Genomic DNA, 24,786 nt, shown 5'->3' on the forward strand with positions numbered 1-24,786 from the left:
TTGCACTATCGTCAGTTCAGTTGTCAACTTGTCGTGGGCTGGGTCGATGTCATACTGTCAACTCCCCAGCAATTCATGGGTGAAGTTGTGGTTTAGTAGAAAAATTAATTCCCTTCATCCATCTAACAATTCATGGGTGAAGTTGCACCTCCTCTAATGGGTGGGTTCGAGTGCTGAAATGGGAAATTCTGTGATTTTCAGGAAGCACTTGTCATGGAAAAGGAGAGAGAATTCAAAAAGGCGGTGTGATTCGAGACTGCTTCATTATTATGTATCTCATGGGTAACCCCAAAAAATGGACTTTTAACATGGATCTCCAAGGGAAAGCAAGAAGTCTGTCTAAAAGACTAGGAGTTTAAAGTATGGGGGTGGAGAGGAGTTCGTAACTTCTATTTGGTCAAATAGGAATTCTCTCTCTCAGGCTCAGCAATGGCTGGCTCTCGGGATAAAACAAAGTTTGTAAAATTATGTGTTGGGATGTGCTACATGACATCCATATCCGCTAGAGGGCCTAAATTGGCTGTTAATCAATCATTTGAAGAGCTGCCTGCTTGCTTGCCAAGTCATTCAGCCCCTTGCTTGTCCATAGCACTTGAAAGGAGCTAGACGGCTAGACCAACTAAGGACGTCAATGGATTGGATCTGGTGATCCGCATGAACTGATTATGTTCATGCTAATTTTGTGGTTTTGTCTTAGTTAATAATTGAATTTGGGACTGGTTCTTACTGTCCCAAATCCATTATATTGTTAATAATATATAAATATTTTTTTTTATACTTTTTTGTTATATTTTATCTCTGAAAAGATAAATTTCTAAAAATTATGTTTGAAAACACGTCTTATAAATAAATAAATATATATATATATATATATATATATATAAATGCTTTTAATATTTTATTGTCAAATTTATTAATATTATAATATCAAAATGAAGTTTTAAGTTATTATTAGGGAAAATTTCCAATCAATATCTTATACTTTGGTTCGAATGACAATTTGGCCCCCGAACCTTAAAATGCGACAATCTAATGTCCGAACTTTTAAAATGTGAGAATCCAGTACCTTCCATTAATCAGTCCGTTAATTAGCCGTTAAGTACCATTTGAAAAGTCAAAAATTCCCTTTGAATGCCATCTAATACTCTTTATCAACCATCTAAATGTTGACAACAAATTGAACGTCTCAAATTCTAGCCTCTTCTATTCAAAAAAGTTGGTGACTGTTTAAAAGAATATAGATTTTAAGACTGTTCATTTTATTATCAATGTTTGGATGATTGATAAAGATAATTAGATAGCATTCTTAAGATATTTTTGACTTTTCAAATATCACTTAAACCTACTGGTTGTTAACATTGTCACATTTTAAAAATTTGGGAATTAGATTGTCATATTTTAAAAATTCAAATACTAGATTATCACATTTTAAAGTTTGGGCTTTGGAGACCAAATTATTACTCGAGCCAAAATACAGGATAGTGATAAAGAATTTCCCTTATTATTATCAATTATCATTAGTAGTATAATCGAAACTAACCACATCAGACCCTATTGTCCTGATTATTAATTGATTGATTCGGTTATGCGTATTTATTGTTGTCGTAATTACGAAACAGGACTGCTCCACCCTGTACCGAACCAGTCCCGACCCGTTTACAGCTCTAGCTAAATCGATTATAAGTTAATAGCAGTTGAATCTTCAGCTCAGTACACCCAAACAGGCCCTTAGCGAGATTATATCTAATTACAAGACGCTTACGGCGGGAGATTAGCATAATTGTGCCAAAAATGTCTTCACAAGCAGGAAACAGCCCATTGAAGTGAAGTGAGAATAATAGGGAAGCGGCAAGCGGGGAATTTGAAAAGAAAAAGGGGGTGGGTGAAAAATCGCAAGATACAACACAGAGAGAAAGATAATGGCGACCTTTTATCACCGTAACAATCTTCATTATCGTCATCATTATCATCATCATTATCATCATCATTATCATCAACCACCATTTCCATACGACCATCATCTAAAGGTACCAATCAGTAACAGTATCTGTATCTTCACCATCCATAACCTTAGTGATAAACCAGAGACCACATCACCACCATACATCGTCACCATCGTCATCACCTCATCGGGACATCGTGTGCCATTACTGTCGTCATCATCGCCATGGATTCTATCTTACCTGCATGGGGAAGAACCGAAACCCTAAAAGCTTGCTTTGTTTTGTTTTCATCTTCTCTCCTTCGTGTGGGAGCAAACGGAGCTGCACCGCCATGATTTCTTTCATTCTCCTACAGTGAGCACTGACTGATTCCACAGTCTCCAGGTCTATTTTTGTTCGAACTCTTTTTGTTAGCTTAGTTTTCCGTTTCTCAAGTGATCTTAAGTTGTTCTGTTTCGCTTTGTTTTCGCTCTTTGTTCCTGCATGGCTGCTTTTGTTAGCTTAGGGTTTGACATTAATTTTGAATGATCGGCTGAAAAGGGGGGGAAAAGATTATGTTTATTAGATTTTAGTATTTTATGCTTCTGATTTGATGCTCCCAAGCTTGGTTTGCTACGTTGACTTTGAATATTAGATGGATCTTGTCTTGAAAGTTGTAATGTGTTTCTACAAGAAATATGGTAATTGGTTTTGAGTGTACTGGAATTTTATAGTCTGAACTTTGAATCATATCTTCTAGGGTTATTCTTTTACTTTTAAAGAATCAGGTTAGCTATTCGCTTTGTTGTGTGTCCTATTTTGGACCTGGTTCATATGGGAAGATAATTCCGACCAAGTGTTTTCTTTAATTTCTTTAAATTGTCAAATTTCTTTTAGTTCTTCTATTTACGATTTCCGGATGGCTGTACATTCCTAGCGTACCTCTGTCAGACACAATACAGATCTGATAGGACAATGGATACTGCATGGACGCTTCTAGATTATTTCTTATATCATTAACACTTTTAAAATATGTAAAATAACATTCTTTAGTAGACGACATTATAAAAATTCAGATTGTATACATTAGAAGCTTAATTAATTCTGGCAAAATTAGCATTCAGAAATGACAGTTATCTTATGAAACTAGATATAAGCATATTAAATAAGATACATACATCCGTATCGGTGTTGTGGATCTTAGAAAATGGAGAGTCATATTTTCATTTTCCATATCCATGTTAGGATAAGGCTTGGATGATGGTGATGATACTTTGTACTATTTTTTGTTATAATTTAAAGCAGTTATTCTCTCCCTTTTTTTTCTTGCCCAACTTGAAAATCATATTCTTAACTTTTCCCTGTATTTTTTTTTCTTTTGTTTTTGTTTCTGTAAGCAGGTTTGCAAATAACATGTGATATAAAGAGTTTTCGTTGTTTTATGCTCATTATCTTTTTATTAGTTTCTAGGCATACCACTTCTTTTCCACACTTCTGGATCCATCTTTAATTGTGTCCTTCTATGGCCACTATTGCAGTTAATTTGTTTGTAGAACTGAAAATCTGAAATTGATTCAACCTCATTTTCCAATTTTCAGCTTGTTTTACATATTATGCTTCTGTTGTCATAAATGTTTTGTCTTGTCTTCCAGGAGGATACTGAAGTTTAATCTTTGTTATGCAATCTGTCATTTCAGGATCAACTTCCCTTCATGGAAAGGTTAGACGGTTTGGATTTTAACTCTGTAAAGGGCGCAAGGAAGCCCAGAACATTTGTGTCTAGAAAACCTCGAACTGCATCATCCCAGATGTTTCTTAATGATTGTGGTCGTGATCCATTATTATCTCCACTATCATCTTCTCCTTTTGACAATGGGCCTGCTACTCATAATGGAAGCAGCTCAGAGAATTTGAGCCTGTTCGCAAGTGATGATAATGGTTGTGATCAAGGTGCAGTGAAACAGAAGAATAGGAAGGAAGAGGGTTCTTTGTCAAACAATTTCCATCATGAGAGATCAGGAAATCTGGGGAATATCAAGCATGGAAAGTGCTGGGATGACAACTCAGTTCCTGATCTAGAGAATACAAGGAATGTGGATGACGCTGATGTAGCTGGGGAGTATGATAGGACTAAACTTGGCAGGAACCATAACAGAGATGGCAAAGGTTTGGGTGATCTGAAAGCAAGGAAAGAAAATGTAATCGTAGAGGATAAGAAATCAGGAAGGTTTAGTGCTTCATCAAAGGGGGATCCTGAAATGAATGTACTTGAGAATCCAAGGGTGCGAGTTTCAAAAGGGTTGTATGTTAAAGATCAAGTTAAACCTGGTTCTAATGCTAGGTGCAGTGAAGGGGTTCTTGCACCAGCTAGAAAAAGTGCCTCTGATTGGGGAAATCAATCAGACTCACATTCATTTAAGGGAAGCTTGGATAAGTCTGGTAAGAGAGCCAAAAGATCTAGTGGGGAATATGACCTTTCTGAAGGTGATTCAAAACTGGTAGATCGAGCAGGTGATCCTTCATCTCAGGAAAACAGACCAACAAAAGTAAAGCTTAAGGTAGGAGGTGTAACACACACTCTACATGCAAATCATAATGGAAATTCTGACACCAGAAAGCTTCATGTTACTGTAAAATCTTCTTCAAAGTCTCATCAATCTTTTGATATTAGACAGCTAGAGAAAGTAACTTCCAAGGTAAAAATACCCATTGCTGTTATTTAATTTTGTTCTGTTGCTCTTGAAGACATTTTATTTATGAAGTAGTAGTCACTGGTGAACTATTCTTTTTTCCCTCTCAGGAGAACAGTGATGATTGTCTTCAAAGAATGGAAAAGTATGGATCTATTGTATCCAATTCCAGAATGGATGGGAGTCATACCTCAGAGGGTTCAAGAAGGAGCTCAGAAGAAACTGCATTTACAAAGAAAACAGATAATGATATTGCCAATTCTTCTGCTTCTCAGGCAGTTCGAAAGAGTTCAAGAGTTCGAAAGAGGCGTGTGCTTGATGGGGAACATAGTGATGATGGTAATGAAGATAAGGCTTCATATCAGAGCAGTAAGGCTTCTAAAGGAAAGGTTTCTGATGGTCCATATGGTGAAGATTTTGAGGAAGAAGCTCCAAAACGCAGAAGCTCACGTGTTCCTAAAAGGAAAGTAGCAGAACCAGAATATCATGATGAAGATGAGAATTATTATACCAATCGATTTCGCAAGAATAGTAAAAAGAAAAGGGTGGTGGGCAGGGTACTCAATGACAGTGAAGAAAGTGCTGCATCAAGTAGTGAAGATATTAGTGATTCAGACCTTGAGTCAGATGTGAAAAAGAAAAAGAGCATAAAGCGAGAATTGGTTGGGTCTTTTGTTGATGAGAAGAAAGAAACTTCCCTCGCGGCAAGGCAACGGGCACTTCAATCCGTCAAAGAGGCTGAACCCAAAGCTTCTTCAAAGTTCATTGACTTTCCTGATGGATTGTTGGAAGCTGGGCAAAGAAGTAAGTTTTTACAGATTTTCCAATTACTTGTTGAATATTTTCTTTTCTTCTTTGATTGATATTGCCTTTCTTGTTTTACATTTTTGTTGATGGTAAGAGCAGCCGATTTATTAGAGCTGGAGATTATTATTAGAACAGATCCTGTGTATGTGTAATATTGTAATATTGTAATGTGTATTTGTGTGTATATAATTATGTTCTGCATGTAATATATATGATATATATGTTTTATTTTAGGTTCTTTATATTTTTTATTTTAGATTTGAGGCCAAAAAGGCTTTTTTTTTTTGGCAAAGTTATTGGGCCAAGGTGCCTTCAGCTCCTTGCATTGCATAGTTTGCAAAAAGTTATCCAGAATAAAAAAAGATCATTGCGATCTGACCATTGACCACCTGGGTCAAGCTGTGACCCACTGACTAGGTCAAGCTGGTCAGTGGTTCAATCGCCTGGGTCAGCGTCACTGACCAAGTCAATGCTTTTCAACTAAATTTTTGGTTTTAGGTTAACCTGGACTCGAATCATGACTGTGTTGCGGGCCGAACAGTCCAACTGGCCGGGTGTCAACAATGGGTTGAAAAACACTGTTTGAAACTACAGAAACAATTAAAATACTGTAATGTTAATACGGAGAAAACACTGTGTGCTGCATTGCAAGGGCTACAGATTGCAAATATATTGAATATGACAAATGTGGAGATTGAAGGGGAGTCAATCAGATAATTGTTCTTGCTTTCTCACATTTCTTTCCTGGGCAACCTGTGGGCTTTTGTTTCTGTGGAGTTCAAAGGTTCCTCTCTGAATAATTTGCAACAAAACTTGGGGGAAAATCGTTTTTCTTTATCTGGATCTTCTTGCAGACCTAACCTTCTTTCTGCAAGAGTGGAGTCAGAGCATAAACTAAACTTTGATGGTAGTGCTTTGCGCAACCCTGAGCTGCCGGGATAGGTGGAGTTTTCAGGGGAAAGGGTGAAGTCATTGAGTGGCCCAATCGGGGTTGCTGACTACAAAAGCAGAAATCTTGGCTGCACTCAAAGGTCTTCGAATTGCTAAAGATAAGGGCTGGTTTGCTCTAACTGTTGAAGGTGACTGCAAATACTGCAAAATGGTTAGGGGAGGAGGGAGGTCCCTGGAGGCTAGCACACTACCTGACTGAGGCCAGAGATATTTTGGATACCTTGTCTGTAAATCTAACCTGGATTCTCAGGGAGTTAAATTCTATAGTTGACAGTTAATCAGGCATCTTTAGGTAAAACCTGTATAGTGAAAGAATCCTGGCTTTGTAATTTCTATTGCTGGTTCTTTCCTGTAGGCTGTATATCCTCTCATGTACTTGAGGTTTTTCTTTAATACAATCAGTTATCTTTTCTCAGAAAAAGGGGACTCAAAATTGGTGGTAGGTTGGCTGAAGGAACCAGAGTCTATATTGTGGTGCTTTAGGTATTGAGATGAAAAAGTTTAAATGGCTTACTAGAAACATGAATTTCAGGATACAGTGGGTTAGGAGATTGACTAATAGGATGATGGATGTACTAGCAAAACAAGGGGTAGACAGGGGGTAAACATGAATCTGAGGGAGGGAGGCACCAAACAAACCACTGAGTGGTTTTTGCAGGGCTGTTCCATGCAAAAAGTATGACGAGGTTTATAAGAAATCGGGAATTAAGAACCACTTTTATAAAGCAGGACAGCTTTCTGATGGAAGATTGTTTTTGTTAATTATTTAGAATGAAAGAGCATCTCTGTGTCAAATAAGGAGGCAGCAGACAAACAAAGATGTTCAAGGGTATGATACAGATCAACCCCTTCTTGTGCCAAAGATCTTACCATTTCTGAAAGAACTAGTTACATCTCTTTTCCATTTCCATTCAAGAGTTCTTATGTGTTTCCACACCCCCTTGAGACCTTGAAAAAGGGACATTCCTTTTCTTAGGAACACATACAAGATTTGTCACTACACAAAGGAAGGATGGGATAATGGTGACCCCATCATTAACTACACCATTTGAGATTTGAATTTGCAAGTTGGTGAAGGGGGAGATAGAAACTGGATAAGTTTAGAGGTAATTGTTTGGTGCTGTTTTGGGAAGGGATGAGTTAATGTTGTGTTTTTTTATCTACTGTCCCTTATAAGTGGAGGTGCTTGTAACTTCTTAGTAGAGGTTGCAGTTTGTCATAATCGTGGTTTTAGGGGGTCATTGGTTGGTAGTGTTTGTTTGGTTGGTATAAAAGTGTGAGAGGAGTCTCATTGTAATGGTGAAGCATTTTCAGTTTGGGAGTCTGTAAGATTATATGTAGTGGGTTTAGTCTTTGAATGCCTCTTGGTGAGGTGTTTAATTTGTATTTTGAGATATTGGTGATTTTCTATCATGTTTTCCCATACCCCCTTTTCTCCATTTTTGTGCAAATTTTCTTTTACTATAATAAAGACAAGGGTTGTTCACCAAGACACCCCCTATAGTTTCACGTAATTACTAACCTACCTTATAGTTTGTGTATTACCAAGGTTTCCCATCTACTTTGCAATTGCTTTACTTATTGTTGGTTCTCTTAGGCAAACGTGTGAAATGACATTTTGACACTAACATCTGTTCAACCAAAATAGTTTAAAGAAAAGAAATAACCAAAATATCCATTTGAAATAAAAGAAAATAAAAATAAAATAGACAATAATGGGAAAAAACTTAAAATAATAAATTAAAATAGGAAATAAAGCAAGATGAGAGAAAATAAAGTAAAAATTAAACAGACAATAATAATGTTTTTTTATTACTGTCTATTCTACTTTTACTTTAATTACTGTCATCTTCCTTTGCTTTTGCTTTTTTTTTTGTTTTTCCTATTACATTTTGTTTTATTTTTGGAATAAGATAATGTGAGGGGAGTGTTTCATTTTGGTGATATGAGACTATTTACAGGTATTTTCAGTATAAAACCATTCCCAAGTGGATATGCAAACAATTCCTAACTGTAGGTGCATTAAGTAAAGCAGTTGCAAAGTAGAGGGGGTGTCTTAGTAATATGCAAATTATAGGGTAGGTCTTAGTATTTATGTGAAACTATAGGGAGTTTTTAGTAAATTATCCTAAAACAAAAGAATTCCAAGACAGGATTCATGTAGCCATCCCCATGTAGTTGGGATAAGGCTTTCTTGAAAGAGATGAGTTGAAATACATGTTATATTCTTCTTTTTCTGCTCTTCTTCCTGATCATCTTTCACCTTTTCTTCTCTTTGCAGTTGTTGCAATTTTTTATGACATGGATGAAATGAGATGGTAGATGGTCTTGAACATAAAAATTTGATGTTGGTCACTATTACATGCAAATGATAGCTTAGTTAAAAGCATCATTTTTAACATCTTTGGAATTTCAATAACCAAATAATCAAAATTCTCTCTTCAAAAATAAGGAATGGGGAAGTCATACTTGCTGTAATTTATTCAGATCATTTTGGATCTTGACAATATGTCCAGAGAAGAGGACATGGTTACTCTTACACATTGGCACCTATTTCCATCCTAATGAGATTTATATTTAAACCGTGTCTCTTCTGATTTCTCTTCCCTCTTTCCATAATGGAGCAGTAAAAAATTTTTATTCTTCTTTTGTTTTCTATTTTCATGTAGAGCAAAAAGAGAAAATTTCAGATTTGGATCAACAGCTGAAAAAAGCCGAGGCTGCTCAACGTCGTAGAATGCAAGTGGAGAAAGCTGCAAAGGAAATCCAGGTTTGATTTACAGCATCCTCTCAGAATTGTGGTTCTTTGTACAAAGTATTCATCCTTATGAGATATGTCTCCAACAGGCTGAAGCAATAAGAAAGATCTTGGGCCATAATTCAAATAGAGAATCACGAAGGGATAAATTACGTCAAAAGCAGACTGAAATAGCAAAGGTATGTTTTCTCGTGTGCCCTCTTCAGGTCTAAATACTGCTTCAGCTTTAGTCTTTTTTTATGCTGAAAATTTTCTTTCTACAATCAGGAGAAATCTTCTTCTGTGGGTCTTGGGTCCAATACCATCAGGTGGGTCATTGGACCAACTGGCACCACTGTCTCATTCTCTGAAGATGCAGGGCTTCCTAGCATATTCAGTTCAACTATTTCCAGGTTATGATTTATTTACTTCTCAAGTTTCTAATTGGATCTCTTGTAGCTCATTCAATGTGTGATCATGTATACAGTTAGGACAACAGAATACCTACATGACAAAAGGCGAATTTTCTTGAGGCTGAGTTAGAAGGAATACAAATACAAATATGTACTGTGCAAATATATACAAAATACAAGGTTTTGCACTGTACAGATTTGTATTTATACTCCTAAACTGTACAAATATATACAAAATACAAGGTTTTGCACTGTACGGATTTGTATTTATACTCCTAAACTGAGCCTAAAGGATTGCTGAGCATGCATGTTGAGTACCAGGTGACGGTTTGTGTGTGTATAGGGAGGTTCCCTACAGAGAAGAGCTTTCCAACATGACAAATCCTATTTAATCATCTAGATGAGTCCCTTGTTGCTTATGCCAAGTTCTTGAGTATTCTTGTTCAAGCTCTTTTGTCTTGGATTTCTGATCTAGGGTTCAACTGTTTCTGAATCAGGTATCCTCCACCTCGAGAAAGATGTGCAGGGCCTTCTTGCACTAATACGTACAAATACAGAGATTCCAAGTCTAACCTTCCTCTTTGCAGTCTTCAGTGCTACCGAGCAGTTAACGATAGAATTCAACCAGTCACAACCTGCTAGTGTGTTGAACCCCTATTGTTTTCGGTTTTTGTGAGCAACCAAACCAAACACATATTTGTGACTGCAGAAAGGGTGAACTCTTTCAACTCTTTCGTTATGTTTCCTGTGCTTTACTGCATCAAAACAAAAAAGCTGGATTTTGTTATCAACCGAGTTTCCTTGGTCCTTAATGTGTGATTTTCAATCATAAGACCAACTGCATATATACGCATTTTTTTCCTTTGTGTACTTGTTGAAAAAACAGTCGTGTGATTTATCTTACAACCCGGGTTCTTTAGGCTGTGTTTGGATTGTATGAAAAGGTAGGGAAACCTTTACAAATCTTATATAGGTTTCTGTCTTTACCTTCCTTTCCCTACATTTTCCTTCAAACCAAACCTAGCCTTAGTGATCACTTCTAAAAATTGTGATCTTGCCATGTGTAAATTAAAATTCCTCAACCATCAGTATATCATCCTGGTATCATCATCATCTAAGCCTTGTTGCTTCAATATCATCATCTTTTTATCTGAATCTTATAGAATACGATTTCTACTGCTATCATCATCTAAGCCTTGTTGCTTCAATATGAACCAAAATCTGTGGTGGGATAAATCAGTAGCGAATCCTGCTCAAAGCCTCAAACCATGAACGAGGCCTTGTAATTCATCCATTGAAATCGTGGAACCCATGATCAGTCTTGAACGCGGTGAGGCCATAAAGCATAGTGGGAACAACTGACCCAAGAATTTAGGTCTTTTTTTGATAATCAAACCCAAATGTGAAAGAACACAACGGAAGTCCATGATAAGGTGTCTTGAAATATTTTAAATTTCCTAGGCTTTTATTTCGGTTGCTCCTAACTTTTCGTTTTTAAAAGAATTATTTCAGATTAAAACTTGTTTTTATTCATTAGTCTCACATTGCCCAAGAAAACAAGTTTTTCAAATTGCTATGTAAATCCACCTGTATACATTTGCTCGTCTTGTGCATATAATTATGGTTAAGGATATCAGCGGGTCGAGTTAATCATACTTAATCCTACTTAATCCTACTTTGGGTCTGTGCATATAAATCATACTTAATCATACCTTGGGTTTGTGCATATAAATCATACTTAATCTTGTCTTGTGCATGTAAATGAAAAACCCATCTTGACCCGACCCAGCCTTAATAATACTTTGGGTCTGTCGGTTGTTGGCCTATGTCAAATCCAATCAGTTGTTGCGGTAACATTTGTGAATATAAGCTTCTTTGACTGAGCACGGGAATACTAATTATGGGGCAGACCAGGTCGAGTTTGGTAGCTCATGTCAATTAATCGGGTTGGTGCGACTTGAGGTTTTATTCTGCTTGAACCAAACCCATGCCAAGCCCGACCTGTTGACAGCTTGACATCTCTTATTGTGGTGCCTAGTGGCTAGTGCAAGCAATCAAGCACTGACCACACATTGATTGTGCTTGAGGATCACATGCTCTCTTTCTCATCTCTTCTACTTGAAAATTCCATGATTACATGCTGTTCTTGTTGTGCTCTTCATACTTCTCATCATGAGCGATATCCTCCAATTCTCTTTTGGGCTTCCACCTTGAGTGATGTCTGAGTTGGCTAGTTTAAGTGGTTATTCTGGCTTCACCGAATTGAAACTCCGGCAGTTTCAAATCTTGGGCATAATATATTTGAACAAGGCATTGTGCAATTTCTACACGGTTAAGGCAAAGACTAGTCCAGCTTAGTTGACCTAAAACCAAGGAGCAACTTAGCCAAATTCCTAGCACATTTATGATAGGCTTCGACTCTTTAAGAACCGCTTCCATAGCGGACTCAATACTTGGCATATAACTTATCTAAACCTAACAGTCTATAGATCATATTCCAGCTGCACAATAATATAAGAGGAATCCTAACAAAGGAACAGTCCATATTAATAAACTGCTGTATACTTGACCATAATGCAGCTGCAGTCAGAGAGATCATTCTACGAGAATTAATGAGGCCAGAGAAAACAAAGGAGCTCAGAATAGAAATGGCTAAATGTTTTTGCATTCTCAAATAATAATCATGCCATAAAAGCACTTCTGCATTTCTTGTTAGATTTTCAAGCACCGTTTGTAGTTACTTAAGTAACTCAAGCAATTGAGGAGATGCTCATTCATGAATCATGATAAAAATGTTCTGTTATAGTTACTTTCTAAGTTTGTTTTTTTTTTTTTTACATGTTTAATACTGACGTATGTAAACTTTTCTGGGAGAAAAGAACTAATTCCTGCAATGTGGATGCATAGTTACATCTGCGGTCTTGTCTGAACAACAAAAATCTTTCCATCCCGCACTACACCTTCAATGTCCTGTGGAGATCCATAAAGCTCTTCAATTGCACTTCCTGCACGGGCAATGCTTGATAGGATTGAATGGCGAAAACTTCCATCTGTTATTAATCGGTCAGATGAGTAATCAAGTACAACCTTCTCTTCATCATCCATTGGCACACTGTCATGAAAGAAAACCAAAGTCAGATTCTAACAACTTAACAGTCAAGATCAATGGAACGAGGAAGCACATGGCCCTCCAAAATTTAAGCAGTTTGATGTGATGGGGTCCCATCTTGCTAAGAAAAGGGGGAAAGTATTACGGTATGTGCTAGGGCTGCAACCCTCTGGTCCATATGGGAGAAGAGGAATGAAAGGATTTTGGACACCTTGTCTGTAAATTTAACCTGGATTCTCAGGGAGTTAAATTCTATAGTTGACAGTTTGACTAAATCAGGCATCTTTAGGTAAAACCTGTATAGTGAAAGAATCCTGGCTTTGTAATTTCTATTGCTGGTTCTTTCCTGTAGGCTGTATATCCTCTCATGTACTTAAGGATTTTCTTTAATACAATCAGTTATCTTTTCTCAGAAAAAGGGGACTCAAAATTGGTGGTAGGTTGGCTGAAGGAACCAGAGTCTATATTGTGGTGCTTTAGGGATTGAGATGAAAAAGTTTAAATGGCTTACTAGAAACATGAATTTCAGGATACAGTGGGTTAGGAGATTGACTAATAGGATGATTGATGTACTGGCAAAACAAGGGGTAGACAGGGAGTAAACATGAATCTGAGGGAGGGAGGCACCAAACAAACCACTGAGTGGTTTGCAGGGCTGTTCCATGCAAAAAGTATGACAAGGTTTATAAGAAATTGGGAATTAAGAACCACTTTTATAAAGCAGGACAGCTTTCTGATGGAAGATTGTTTTTGTTAATTATTTAGAACGAAAGAGCATCTCCGCATCAAATTAGGAGGCAGCAGACAAACAAAGATGTTCAAGGGTATGATACGGATCAACCCCGTCTCATTCTAAAGAAGCACTAATAAAAAGCATTATGATAAAACAGTTTATTGGGCTAAAACCATGCCCATCTTTAGGCACATTTTAGTGGACGATATGTTTAGAGGATGGTAGCATATCATAAATTATTTTTCCTCTTGATGCCCACACTCTGCAACCTCTTCTTTGGTCCCCCTCCACCAGAAAATTACATACAATTAAACTTTGATGGATGTAGTATGGATATTCCTGGGCCTTCTAGCATCGGAGGGGCTTCCCAGTACCATTATAGCACACTTGAAGCTATTTTCTCAGGCCCTTCAGGACAAGGAAACTCAATTAGGGCAGAACTACTGCATGTCTGGAAGGGCCAAAATTGGGAGGGACCTAAACTATACTGTTGGTAGAGGGTGATTCAAAGGTCATAGTGGGATTGCTTCATGGAAATAGCATGGTGCCATGGTAGTATAGACATATTATGAGAGAAATGTCAGATAGCAAGAGAAGTGGAGGACACCCTCACATGGGTTCAGCAAACTTGTAATGGTCTTGGCAGCTAGTCTGGCTAAACAAGAGGTCAAGAAAGCATAGATGTTTTGGGGAGTTGTCTCAAGTGATTTGAATGAAAATATAAACTGAAAAAGAAAGATCATGGGTTAGGTTGAAGGGCTTGTCTAATTTTGGGATACCTGGATTACCTCTTGTAAATAGCATTCTTTTCCAACAATTATTAAAAGGTTTGAGTAGCTTATCAAATAAATTAATAGAGTTCTTTAACCTTCAAGAAACCATGTATGAAAAATGGGGGGAAGGAGGGGGTATGGTTATAATAAGATAGACAACAAATATGGATGGAGGGGGGTGTAAACCAAATATTAATTTTATTAGTAAAAATTTTGAAAAATGTCAGAATAAAAAGTCATGGTTTTGCTACTGGAAACCACCATATATAGCATACATAACAATAAGTTTTGAAACGACCACTATTATAGGTTTGTAGTATGATGGTGATAACTAAATCATCAACATGAAACCAACCAACCTCACAGTTTGTTGTTTCCACATGTATGATGGATGCATCTAGTCAAGAATATCAAAGAAAAATAACATTTTATATAAAGAAAAGTCTGGGTCCAGGGTTTTCATGGTTGCTTCTAAGAAGAATTAATTTATAAAACATAAGAAAATTAATTATGAATTCTTTTTATGTGTCCTTTACTCAGAATTATTAACACCATACCTATCATAAAGTCCTGCACCTGCATAACCTTCTAGATCTTCGCCATTGGAATCAGAGCGGAAAATAATGGACTGTCTTATAAAGAGGCCAATGGGTTTGCTTGGGTAACCCAATACCTACAATTGAACAGAAAACAAGAGCAAAGGTGATGTGAAATCCGGTGCTTAAATATGCATTTCCTATGATATATTTTTCCAATCTCTAAGGTATACTCACCTTTGGAGAGTTAAGATCATTTTTCTTGCAGACAAAGCTCAAAGCACGGCCAGGATAAGCACCAACAAGAGTTTCTCCCAGTCCTTTCACCACCTATACAAGGAAGTGAGATATATATATATAATTGCCTTAAGAGCAGAATGACAATTAAAAGCAAGAGTTTCTCATCATGATTGTACAAATGGATCACATGATAATACCTCAGCATATATCTCTGATGAGTCTCCAGAAGACGGATTGGTGGTGTGGATTACAAATGCATAATCAGCATTTATTATTTCTTGAACAAGGACAGCCATACAGAGATAATCATGATCTAGTTTCACCTTTCTGGTGCTGAAGTAAGCTCTTTCATTCCATTTTGATGCCCAGACCTGGAAAAGAACAGATTGACAGTGTACCTAGATTAATAACTCTTTCATGTGGGTAAAGTGACACAGAGTACTTGTAAAAGTGCACATGCCATCTTATTATAATCTTGATTATTTTTCTGGTGGGGGTGGGGGATTACCAGCACCTCTTCTTGGAATTGCCATAACAAATTGACTTTTAATGGTGTTTGACAGAGTACTGCATCCATAAAAATGGAATCTTGCTTTCACAATATTAGGAATAACAGTCAATATCTTTTATTGGAAAGAAAATAGTTAAGTTTTTAAAAAATCAAAGTTTCTAGTATATTTAGATTAGATTCACATTAAAAATTGATCTCAATGTTTTTTTTTTTTTTTTTTGTTACTATTGCACACTTTGTTACCATGTAATGCTTTAATACTGAGATATTGTTTTTCAATTCCATTCTAAGAACAAATGAATGTAAATTGAGATGGTTTGTTCATGTGCATAGAAGACTGTCTACAACACCTGTTAGAAAAAAGTAATCTCTTACAAGTTAAGGGGCTAGAAGAGCTATGGGCAGACCGAAAAGGACTAAGGTGGAAGTAATAATAAGCGATTTAAGTGCCCATAATTTAATGGTGGATATGGCACAGAATAGAATGCAATGGCAAAACAGGATTCATCTAAACAACCACATATAGTTGTGACAAGACTTAGATGATGATGAAGATGATTCCAAGAACAGATGGAGAAAGTGTAGAGATAAAGCCTTCAATAGAAGCATCATAGACTTTGGACATTAAAGTTAGCATTTATTAATTTTGTACTTAATCAATATAAGTATGTTTAACATGTTATACCTATTAAAATTAACATTTTGCTTTTCAATATGACCACTAAAGTACTTTCTACAATATGGACTCTTTCCCAATGGATCAGGTAACTATGCTGATTCTCAATGAACACGATAAAGTGGAATCAGGAAAGATCAGTACCTTCTTTATTGCCACCCATGCTTGTTCCCATCGTTGCTCACCTTCATCACCAGGCCAAGGCATCCCTGAACTTTTCATCTTATTCTTTAGCTCTTGCACCTGAAAACATTTCTTTGTCATTAGGTTATTTTGAACTAAACCATCCTGTCAATAATGCTCCTTCTTCAGAGGCAGATTCCATGTTATATTTTTTATTTTTTCTTTGACAACTGACTAAATTCCCTGTATTCTCTGGTTCCTGTTTACCAGGATGAAGTTACAAACATTCAACAGAAACCATCCATTTTAAGTGTGACATAACAGCCTTCAAGTATCCAAGTATCCAAGAGGTTAAGGAAAAAATGAGTTTCCAAAATCAGATGTAAAGAAAATTCTCAAGAAAAACTGCTTGAATTCTATATTGCTTTATGGTCAAACAACATGAAGCAATAAATCAAACAGAAATTCTCAAGAAAGATTAATCCAATTCTATTGTGCTTTGTGTATGGTCAAATGACATCAAAGAGTAAATCAAATGAAATGAACATATATTTACTGTAATATTAAACATCTGAGTACACTTTGGAAAGAGGACAGTTGTCTGCATTTCTACACTAGCACTATATTTCTAATGACATTATTATAAAATAACAATTTGTTTCTTAGACTTTCAAAACCATACATCAGGACACAGAAAAAGACATACATTCCCTTGATAGCTATCAGATAGCTTGTTTTCACAGCATCTCAAGACATTTGTTTTTCATTCTAAGTGAGAAACAAGTGATCTTTGCCCCACAACGTCTTATGCTCATGTGGTTTATAAATAAATAATCAGTCCTATGGTAGAATGAACTTACCAACTGAGGGGGTGCTGAAAGCTGCAAAACTGTCTTACGGATTTCACCAAGAATGCTGAAATCTCCTCCTAACCTTTTCTTCAGGGTCTGCAATGTGTCAGCTACCACCTACAATTAAGAAGAATATATCACAAGATGTTCTATCAGATGAACTCTAAACTTAGAATGTAGCAGATGAATTTGAAACTCAGCACAAGCCTAAACCACTAAACATAGTAATATTATATCTCCACTTGCAAAAGCTATTTCTATACATAATATTGTGTATGTGATGCTTCTAGTCTCTGAGGTTTTGCCCAACCAAGACATAGATTTCCCTTTTCAAAATGTGAATTTCTCAGTAAGCAAATGAAGTCATCTTGAACCTTGACAATGACTTTCTACGTAACAGATCTAGGAGGAACATCTACTCTACAGGTTGTTTGCATCATCGCGATCTTATTTTTTTGGGAGGAATCGTAGAGATGATTTAACAAATTCAAAGTGGATCACATTTTATAGTATTAAACCAGTTCTACGGGGATTCAATTCCCTGCTCTAATCAGAAGCAATTGACTGCACTCGCAAAGTGCAGTCTCTTAATCAAGCTAAGCATCTCCAAGGGATTATTTTCTCACAAAATAATACTCATGCTCATTCTACAAGGCATTTCATTCCTCATAAAGATAGTTTCAGTATTTGGAAGCACAAGAAACTCCCAAGGAAAACATAAAAGAGATGGGCATTTTGCATGTTAACAAAGATTATTTGGAAGCATAAGATCCATGAGATGAGGCAAACCTTGTTCGAATCATCTGTGAGCACTTTCTCAAAAACACCAAATGGTAGGGCGATTGATGTTGGAATTCCTACCCATGGTGGTACTTTTCCTTTTAGATATGCAATATTACGTGATTTAGCTCCAACCTACAAGAATTAGGATCAACATTTGGTTACACAAACTTAAAATGCAATTTTGTAAATATTGTTAAAAAAGAGTAATAGTATCCAGCCACATATGTTCATTTTGCAATAATTCCTAAATTTTATCTAATGTATAAGAAAAATGCATGGTCTCCATAACTCCATTCATCTAGGGGTGCAAATGGATCAGGTCATTTTTTTGATCAATAACAACATTTCATTAATTAACCACAGAAATATTTACAAGGAGGAAGACAAACTTTCTTATCTTCTATCTGAAGCTTGAGCCCCCGAGAACAGAAAAAGAAAAAAGTTACACTTGTGCCCAAGACATTGACTCCCTCTCAACCCCTTGCTTAGCTAACCCATCAGAAAAAGAGTTAGCTGATCTTTTCACCCAGCTGATCTTGACTTTCACCTCTGGAACCAGACACCTAAATTTCCTCTTCTCATTACTGTACATCCATAACCAGCTGTTGTCTTTATTCAGCCACCCTACCACCACCTCCAAGTCGCCTTCAATTATGAGTTTTCTTACATTCATCTCATTTGCTCTTTGGACTCCTTCCATAACTGCATAGATCTCAACCTTGAGAGAGTCACCCACTCCAATTGGGCTTGAGAACAGGGCTGAAACAAACCCATTCTCATCCCTAAACACACCCCCAATCCCCAAGTGTCCAGGATTCCCTCTAAGTTTAGTTTTAAGAAACCAGCAGGTGGAGGGTCCAAGACACACTCATTACTGTTTTGGTCTGGGTACAGTTAGCAATCTCACCCCACTTCCTCAACATGTCATCCACTGTGTAATTTGTAAACAGCTCTGAGGATTTCAACCACTGTACAACCCTTATATGGATCAGTGAAAAAGGAGGCACAGGAGAATGAGCCAGTGGGGGTAGGGGTCCAGATTCTAGAATCCAACTTAGCAGGGTCTAAGAAAGCATTATCGAGGAGTCCAAGGAGACTCGAAATACTATCAAGGTCTGAATTTCTCACAGTCCTCAAGCCAAATTCCACCCAAACCCAGAAATGGAAGATGAGGGGATAATGAAAGAAGAAACTGACTCATTTTTCAAGTCAGATAGGGCATACAAAGAAGGAAACAAGTCTTTAAGAGGGACATTCCCCACCCATGTTTGTTCCCAGAATTTTATGGAGTTACCTGAATTCAAATTATACCTGATCCAATCCAAAGTCTGATCCTATTTGTCGGATTCAGATATCCCCATTTTGGATCTTAGGATCAGACTAGATCGGAAAAAAGGATCCTATCAGAAATCAGATTGAATTTGGATCACCCCTATCCGATATCGATATATATGTTATTTATTTATATAAATATATATAACACATTTATTTATATGATGAAAATAGTTGAAAATACTTGTATTATTATTTTTCTTTATTTAAATTGTTATATTTTATTTTTCTTTTAATAATTTATTAGTTCTTTTAAAAAATTAAATTGGATTGGATCATATCCGAATATCTGACTTCCTCATCGGATTCAAATTCAAATCAATGTTTGTTAGATCTGATCAGATTTGTTGTTCATAGTATCCGATAAGATTCGATTCGGATATACCCTGATTTGAATCTGATCCGATCCATTTGTATCCCTACAGTCATCCTAACAACTGAAAAGAATACATGGACAGAGAAAAAAAAGAAGAATAAGAAAGAGAGAGAAATCACTAGAAGATGCAAGCCTAACCATTTCACTGGAGAACTCCTCCGATGATATGGCATATCTACCACAAAACTTCTTCCTGACTAAAGATATAGATGGCAAAGATTCATCTTCCTTCAAATTTGAACTTGTCTTCAGTAGCTCATTGTCCTTGGCCTCACTGTGATTACCAAAGAAATTCTTGTCATAAAACATAGATGGAAAAAGATGTTTTACATAATAGAAATAAGAAACCATAAAATTGAACAAAATATGCATTTTATAGATAACAAAGGTAGTTTCATAAGTTAATAATGGTATATAGATTATATCCACAAAAGCTTAAAATTAATAAACTGGATTACCTATAAATTATATCTGTAGAAGTAGGCCTTAGGCGTAATAACTTCCCTGCTTTTGCTTGAAGGTCAGACAGAACATTGGTATCAAAACATGTAGCAAAGCAAACCTGCAAAGGGAAAACAATATTAAGCATTAAACTCATGGTCCCTCATTTTCAAAAAATACAATTTCCTATCCACAAGGGCAAAAGCCAAAGAAGCATTAAGCCAAATGTAATTAGACAATTACCTTGCTATTTCTTGCTCGCACAGAGACATGAGATAGGACATCTGGCATGTCAGGTGTAAGCACAGCAACTGTGCCATCTGGAATTTCTTCCTCTCCTTTTACCCTTTTTGCCACTAAAATCGTTGGTTGTCCATATGATTTGTTCTGGACAGCAAGTAGTTCATCTACAACTACAACACAGCCGACTGTTTCAACTGGACTGATTATCTGCCAACTGTTCCAAGCACCAAGTTCTATTAGAATTATGATGCATATGCTTGATCTGTAATGCTCTGTGTTGAATTTCAATGATTATAGTTAGAAAATAAATTTCTATTCTTTGAAGACCTAATGACTTCATCAATATCTATTTCATTCTTTATTTTATTAGATTAGCTTCTTTGACTTTAAGATTTCCAGTGGATCAATATTGCAATCTCTTAGATGATGATGCACTGGACCAACCTGCCCAGATGAGCTGTCTTCCTAAGAATAGGGTCAAGTCGATTAAGAAGTGATGACAAGGAAGCGGCTGACCCAGCACGAATGATTTCTTCAGTGAATATATTTATCTGCATTTAATGCTTGTAAGTAAAGCTCCAGGATAGTTATGAGCTACATAATACAAAAGAGTATCTTGACATTTTCAATACAATTAAAACATACCGCCCATTGGTCAACTCCAAGAAGTGATCCCAGGTACTCTGCAGAAGGTTGCAAAACTTGCTGGTAATGCTCTGCCTTGCTTGCAAGAGCAAGTCGGGTCCTATCAAGGACTGATTTTGCATATAAAGCCCAGTGATCATCTCTACTCTTGGACATGTCCAATGCATGACTCCATCCCTTCCACAAGAATAACAAAATTAGATCCAAATAAAGTGAAAAGAGGTACAGTGTCATTATAAATAAACAAATAATACATATAAATAATGAAGTATTTCACTAACCAATCTATTTTCTATTGGCCAGGGACACTACTGAATCTGACACATAATTCGAAACTCTCCATAAACACCTCATCCATGATACATAAAATTCCATTTGGATTTGTAATGTTTTGGTTGTCTAGTTGGACTAGGTTAGGGTTTGACCCGTCTGAATCAAAACCAATTTGAATGGGTTGGATGATCCAATAAGACATTGAATTGAACCAGTCCAGATTTAATGGTCTAAAGTACTTATTGTATTGGACCTGGTCTATCTTTAACGGATTTATATTGAACCGGGTCAGGCTGAACCAATATCCAAGGTTCAAAGTATCAATAGACCTTTGTGTACCGGTACCTTCAACCATGCTCCTTTTTAGTGTATCTATCTATCTCTCTCTATATATATTATTTCTAAAAAAAGGGTTCCCGGAAACACCTGTAAACGGGTGTACCTGGTCCATATGTAATGGACCAGATCGGGTTGGACCAATATCCAGTCCATTGACAGCCCAAAATGCAGATATATCTATTGTTTAAAACTTTGATTAAATCCTAGTTCAAAATGCCATATCTCAACTATTTTTTTCATACAATTTTAGAAGGTAAGATATTCCAGTCTTCATCGTTAAAAATAACATGGACATCTACTTCCACAACCACAAAGTCCTAAGCTTTATATTTAGAAAATAATCATGCAATTAGAGAAACTCCTTTGAACCACTATTACCTTTAAGCAGTAGATAAGATCCTCATTGTTATCAGAGGAAAGAGCTAAGTTCTCAAGAACCATGCTGATGAAGTACATAATTTTCTGCAAAGGAGAAAGTGGAATAATTTGGACCAAGTTTTATATGCTTTTCAGAGATATAAAACTTAAATAATGTGAAACCTAATATAGCTGAACATATGTCAGAGAGAAGCTAAAGCTGCAAAAAGAAATGAGCACATATTACTAATTACTAATGGAAAATACAAATGTGCACATGCCAATAACTGTACCTCAGGTCCAGCCTTATTTAGCTCTTCATATCCCCTCTCAATGGCCGTTCTTACCATAGAATCAAGAGCAATATCCAGAAATAGAAGATCCCTCAGACGTTCATAGGATTTAAGTAACAAAGGTTGAAGCTCCTGACGAGCCTCCAGCAAACCCTGTTATTAAGAATTATATACAAATAGATTTGTAAAATTAAATATAAACATAACAAGTAAAAGCAAATACCAATATTACTAGGCTACTAACCTCAAGAAGTGGTTCTACATTTGTATCTTCAACATGATCTAGAACAAATTCCAGAAGTTCCTATTCAAAGGATGTACAAAGCATTATATGTGGAACTGGTTTCCAAAGCTGGAGAAATGGGTACCATAACATGTTTCTACAAATAATAGGTCAAAACATTACCGGAAATCCAGATGGCAAGCCTGGAACAGGATTTATCTGCACTCCAACCATGAAACCTTGACCCTGAGAAAAATAGGAAGTTCCATCAAGTACCTAAAAGAAGGAAAAAAAAAACGAGGAAGTGTTGCTGGGGGCAAAGCAAATTATGAAAAACAGTTACCTCAGACCTGTATCCCATGCAATTTGCAATAGCAGACTCAAGATCTGCACCTGAATGAACTGCCTGCATAATATGACATGCACTATTAAGATATAAAATAGAGAAGCAGGTTGTGAAGTTTGACTTCTTTTTCATAGATTTGTCATTGTCATTTTTAACTAGATACATTGCATATTAGAGCCTAACAAATTTGTTAATCAATATGCACAATTTTTATGATTTTCCATTTCTATATATAATTGTTGAAGCTGATAACTAAACATAGCCTGAATGCTGATACTGTGACATGCATCCGATGAAGCACCTTTGTCCTCTCCGAGGAACAAATGCATAAATTTATCCATATTAAAAAAATAAAAAAAGCTGTACAATTCCTTTCAAGTCAACTTCCAGACTTTGACACTTGCCCAGTTGGGATCCTCATTTAACATAGGAATTTCTTCAATTGATCTACAGAATTAGGCTGCTATTTAGACTTTTTAAAACCAACCTTCAAAGTTCTCATGTAATTCCCAAGATCACGCAAAAGACCATCCTTCTGGTCTCTCCTCAAATTTGGTTCAGAATGTATAGCACGATCATAACTTAGAAGACGTTCTTTTGTAATTCCATTTGAATTCAGAGTCTTCCAATAAACACTGATATCAAAGTCACTTTTAATATAATCAATGAGTGCCTGCAACAAAATTCTTTTGTAAGAGAGATTGTATCTACTAAACCAACTAGAATTTTCTCAATATCTTCATACAGAATACCTGACAGATTATAACATCATCAGGACTAGTATTGTTATGTAGTTTCTGATGCCACTCCTCCATCATTCCACCCTTGCAATCATTATTTCTCTACAGAGCAGTAATAGAGTTCAATATTGAATTATTGAAAAAGAGTTTGAGAGAATATGGAACATACAAGAAGAAAAGAAATAATCAATGCCCAAGGAAAGTCTAATATCAACCTGAATAACCAATATTTCATCTCGAATTCGCTGCCCAACATCACCTTCACCTCCACGACCTACAGTGGACAAGATCATCCGCAAAATTTCCCGGTACTGAGGCTTATTTTTGTATATATTCTGGAGCAAGTCTGTAAGCCTATCCTGAGCTTTACTAATCTCACTGCAAAAATAGGAGGACATTAAGAGATATGTGCACAATCCAAGAATTATCTCAATTTGTGGTTGACAATTGATGCCTGCTTCATGGATAGAATGCTACACACTGTTAAAAAGTTCATTTTGAATTGATGTTTATTTGAGATATTTGTAAGTCTGTCCTAATATACATACCGTGGCTTTACATTATAGTTCTTATTCCATATGAGCTGCCTTGTAGCCATAAATCTCATCCACACAAGAATTCCTGCAAGACCCAGTTCCCCAGCATCTTTGGCCCACTCCATCAAATCTGATGCAATGTTGAATCTGTGAAAGAACACAATCTGTTAGAATTATAAGAAAAATCCCTCCTTCACAACTTGGATACAAATGGAAAAAATTTGATGAAATAAATGAAAGATCATTTTTAAAGAAAACTTTTTCATTGTATGAAAATGTTAGCTTCATACAGAAATCAAATTGGCAAGCCCTGCATGACAGCATTTCTATCATCTTGAGTGTGATAAGGTGGTCCTTATATGTGCTGTTACAATCTTGTGGTGGTTTAGTGGGTTGTTCAACCAGAGGGGTCCAAAATGAGGAAAATAAATGCTTTATGCAATTAGCTGGTGCCAATGTAGAAGCATTTTAAGACAAATACTCAAACTGTGGATTCACATCCATTTGTCACAAGTAGTTTAATGGTTGAATTCTTTTGGTAACAGCCATCCTGCTATAATTCATGACAACCCCATTTAGGATTTCAATGTATAGCTGTTGGGACTTTTCTTGATACTTTGGGGGCTTTTGATGTAAAGTCACATGGAGTTCATCCTTGTTGATTTGTAACAATCTGAATTTCATGAAGAAGGAAAAAGAAGGTATATTTAGATTCAACCAGTTGAATTAAAAACTTCGTCTAAGATCAATCCAAACAAAAACAATTCTGAAGTTAATAAACTTTAAA

At 36.3% G+C, this 24,786-nt stretch overlaps 2 protein-coding genes and 1 long non-coding RNA gene across 4 annotated transcripts in view; 2 read left to right on the plus strand and 1 right to left on the minus strand.

Annotated features, from left to right (window-relative positions):
- The first annotated feature begins 1,623 nt into the window (after nt 1-1,623).
- Nucleotides 1,624-10,311, plus strand: LOC148853825 (uncharacterized). Its single transcript, XM_088985567.1, has 7 exons — nt 1,624-2,327; nt 3,620-4,618; nt 4,723-5,416; nt 9,040-9,140; nt 9,218-9,307; nt 9,396-9,520; nt 10,018-10,311. Exons 2-7 carry the CDS (start codon nt 3,635-3,637, stop codon nt 10,160-10,162), a joined length of 2,139 nt encoding a protein of 712 aa, XP_088841693.1. The 5' UTR covers nt 1,624-2,327; nt 3,620-3,634; the 3' UTR covers nt 10,163-10,311.
- Nucleotides 10,312-12,160: 1,849 nt separating this feature from the next.
- SEX1 (Pyruvate phosphate dikinase, PEP/pyruvate binding domain-containing protein) overlaps nt 12,161-24,786 on the minus strand; it is a 30,375-nt gene continuing 17,749 nt past the window's right edge. For both annotated transcript variants that reach the window (XM_088985564.1, XM_088985565.1), the window contains exons 14-34: nt 24,012-24,146; nt 23,679-23,841; nt 23,476-23,565; nt 23,211-23,396; nt 22,721-22,783; nt 22,561-22,623; nt 22,399-22,458; nt 22,155-22,307; nt 21,883-21,966; nt 20,893-21,069; nt 20,692-20,798; nt 20,248-20,461; nt 20,022-20,125; nt 19,702-19,837; nt 17,862-17,987; nt 17,082-17,189; nt 16,243-16,341; nt 15,109-15,282; nt 14,909-15,001; nt 14,693-14,808; nt 12,161-12,632 (exon numbers count right to left, since the gene is read on the minus strand). In XM_088985564.1, the coding sequence (XP_088841690.1) occupies nt 12,428-12,632; nt 14,693-14,808; nt 14,909-15,001; nt 15,109-15,282; nt 16,243-16,341; nt 17,082-17,189; nt 17,862-17,987; nt 19,702-19,837; nt 20,022-20,125; nt 20,248-20,461; nt 20,692-20,798; nt 20,893-21,069; nt 21,883-21,966; nt 22,155-22,307; nt 22,399-22,458; nt 22,561-22,623; nt 22,721-22,783; nt 23,211-23,396; nt 23,476-23,565; nt 23,679-23,841; nt 24,012-24,146 (2,656 nt within the window). In that variant the 3' untranslated portion in view covers nt 12,161-12,427. The remainder of the gene's footprint in view (nt 12,633-14,692; nt 14,809-14,908; nt 15,002-15,108; nt 15,283-16,242; nt 16,342-17,081; nt 17,190-17,861; nt 17,988-19,701; nt 19,838-20,021; nt 20,126-20,247; nt 20,462-20,691; nt 20,799-20,892; nt 21,070-21,882; nt 21,967-22,154; nt 22,308-22,398; nt 22,459-22,560; nt 22,624-22,720; nt 22,784-23,210; nt 23,397-23,475; nt 23,566-23,678; nt 23,842-24,011; nt 24,147-24,786) is intronic.
- LOC148853827 (uncharacterized) lies at nt 15,756-16,699 on the plus strand. The gene is made up of 2 exons (XR_016113141.1): nt 15,756-16,051; nt 16,187-16,699. It is a non-coding gene; the product is annotated as an uncharacterized LOC148853827 (long non-coding RNA).

Source organism: Nelumbo lutea, chromosome 4, assembly GCF_056320005.1.
Source record: "Nelumbo lutea isolate HS-2025 chromosome 4, American lotus-T2T, whole genome shotgun sequence".
NCBI lineage: Eukaryota > Viridiplantae > Streptophyta > Magnoliopsida > Proteales > Nelumbonaceae > Nelumbo > Nelumbo lutea.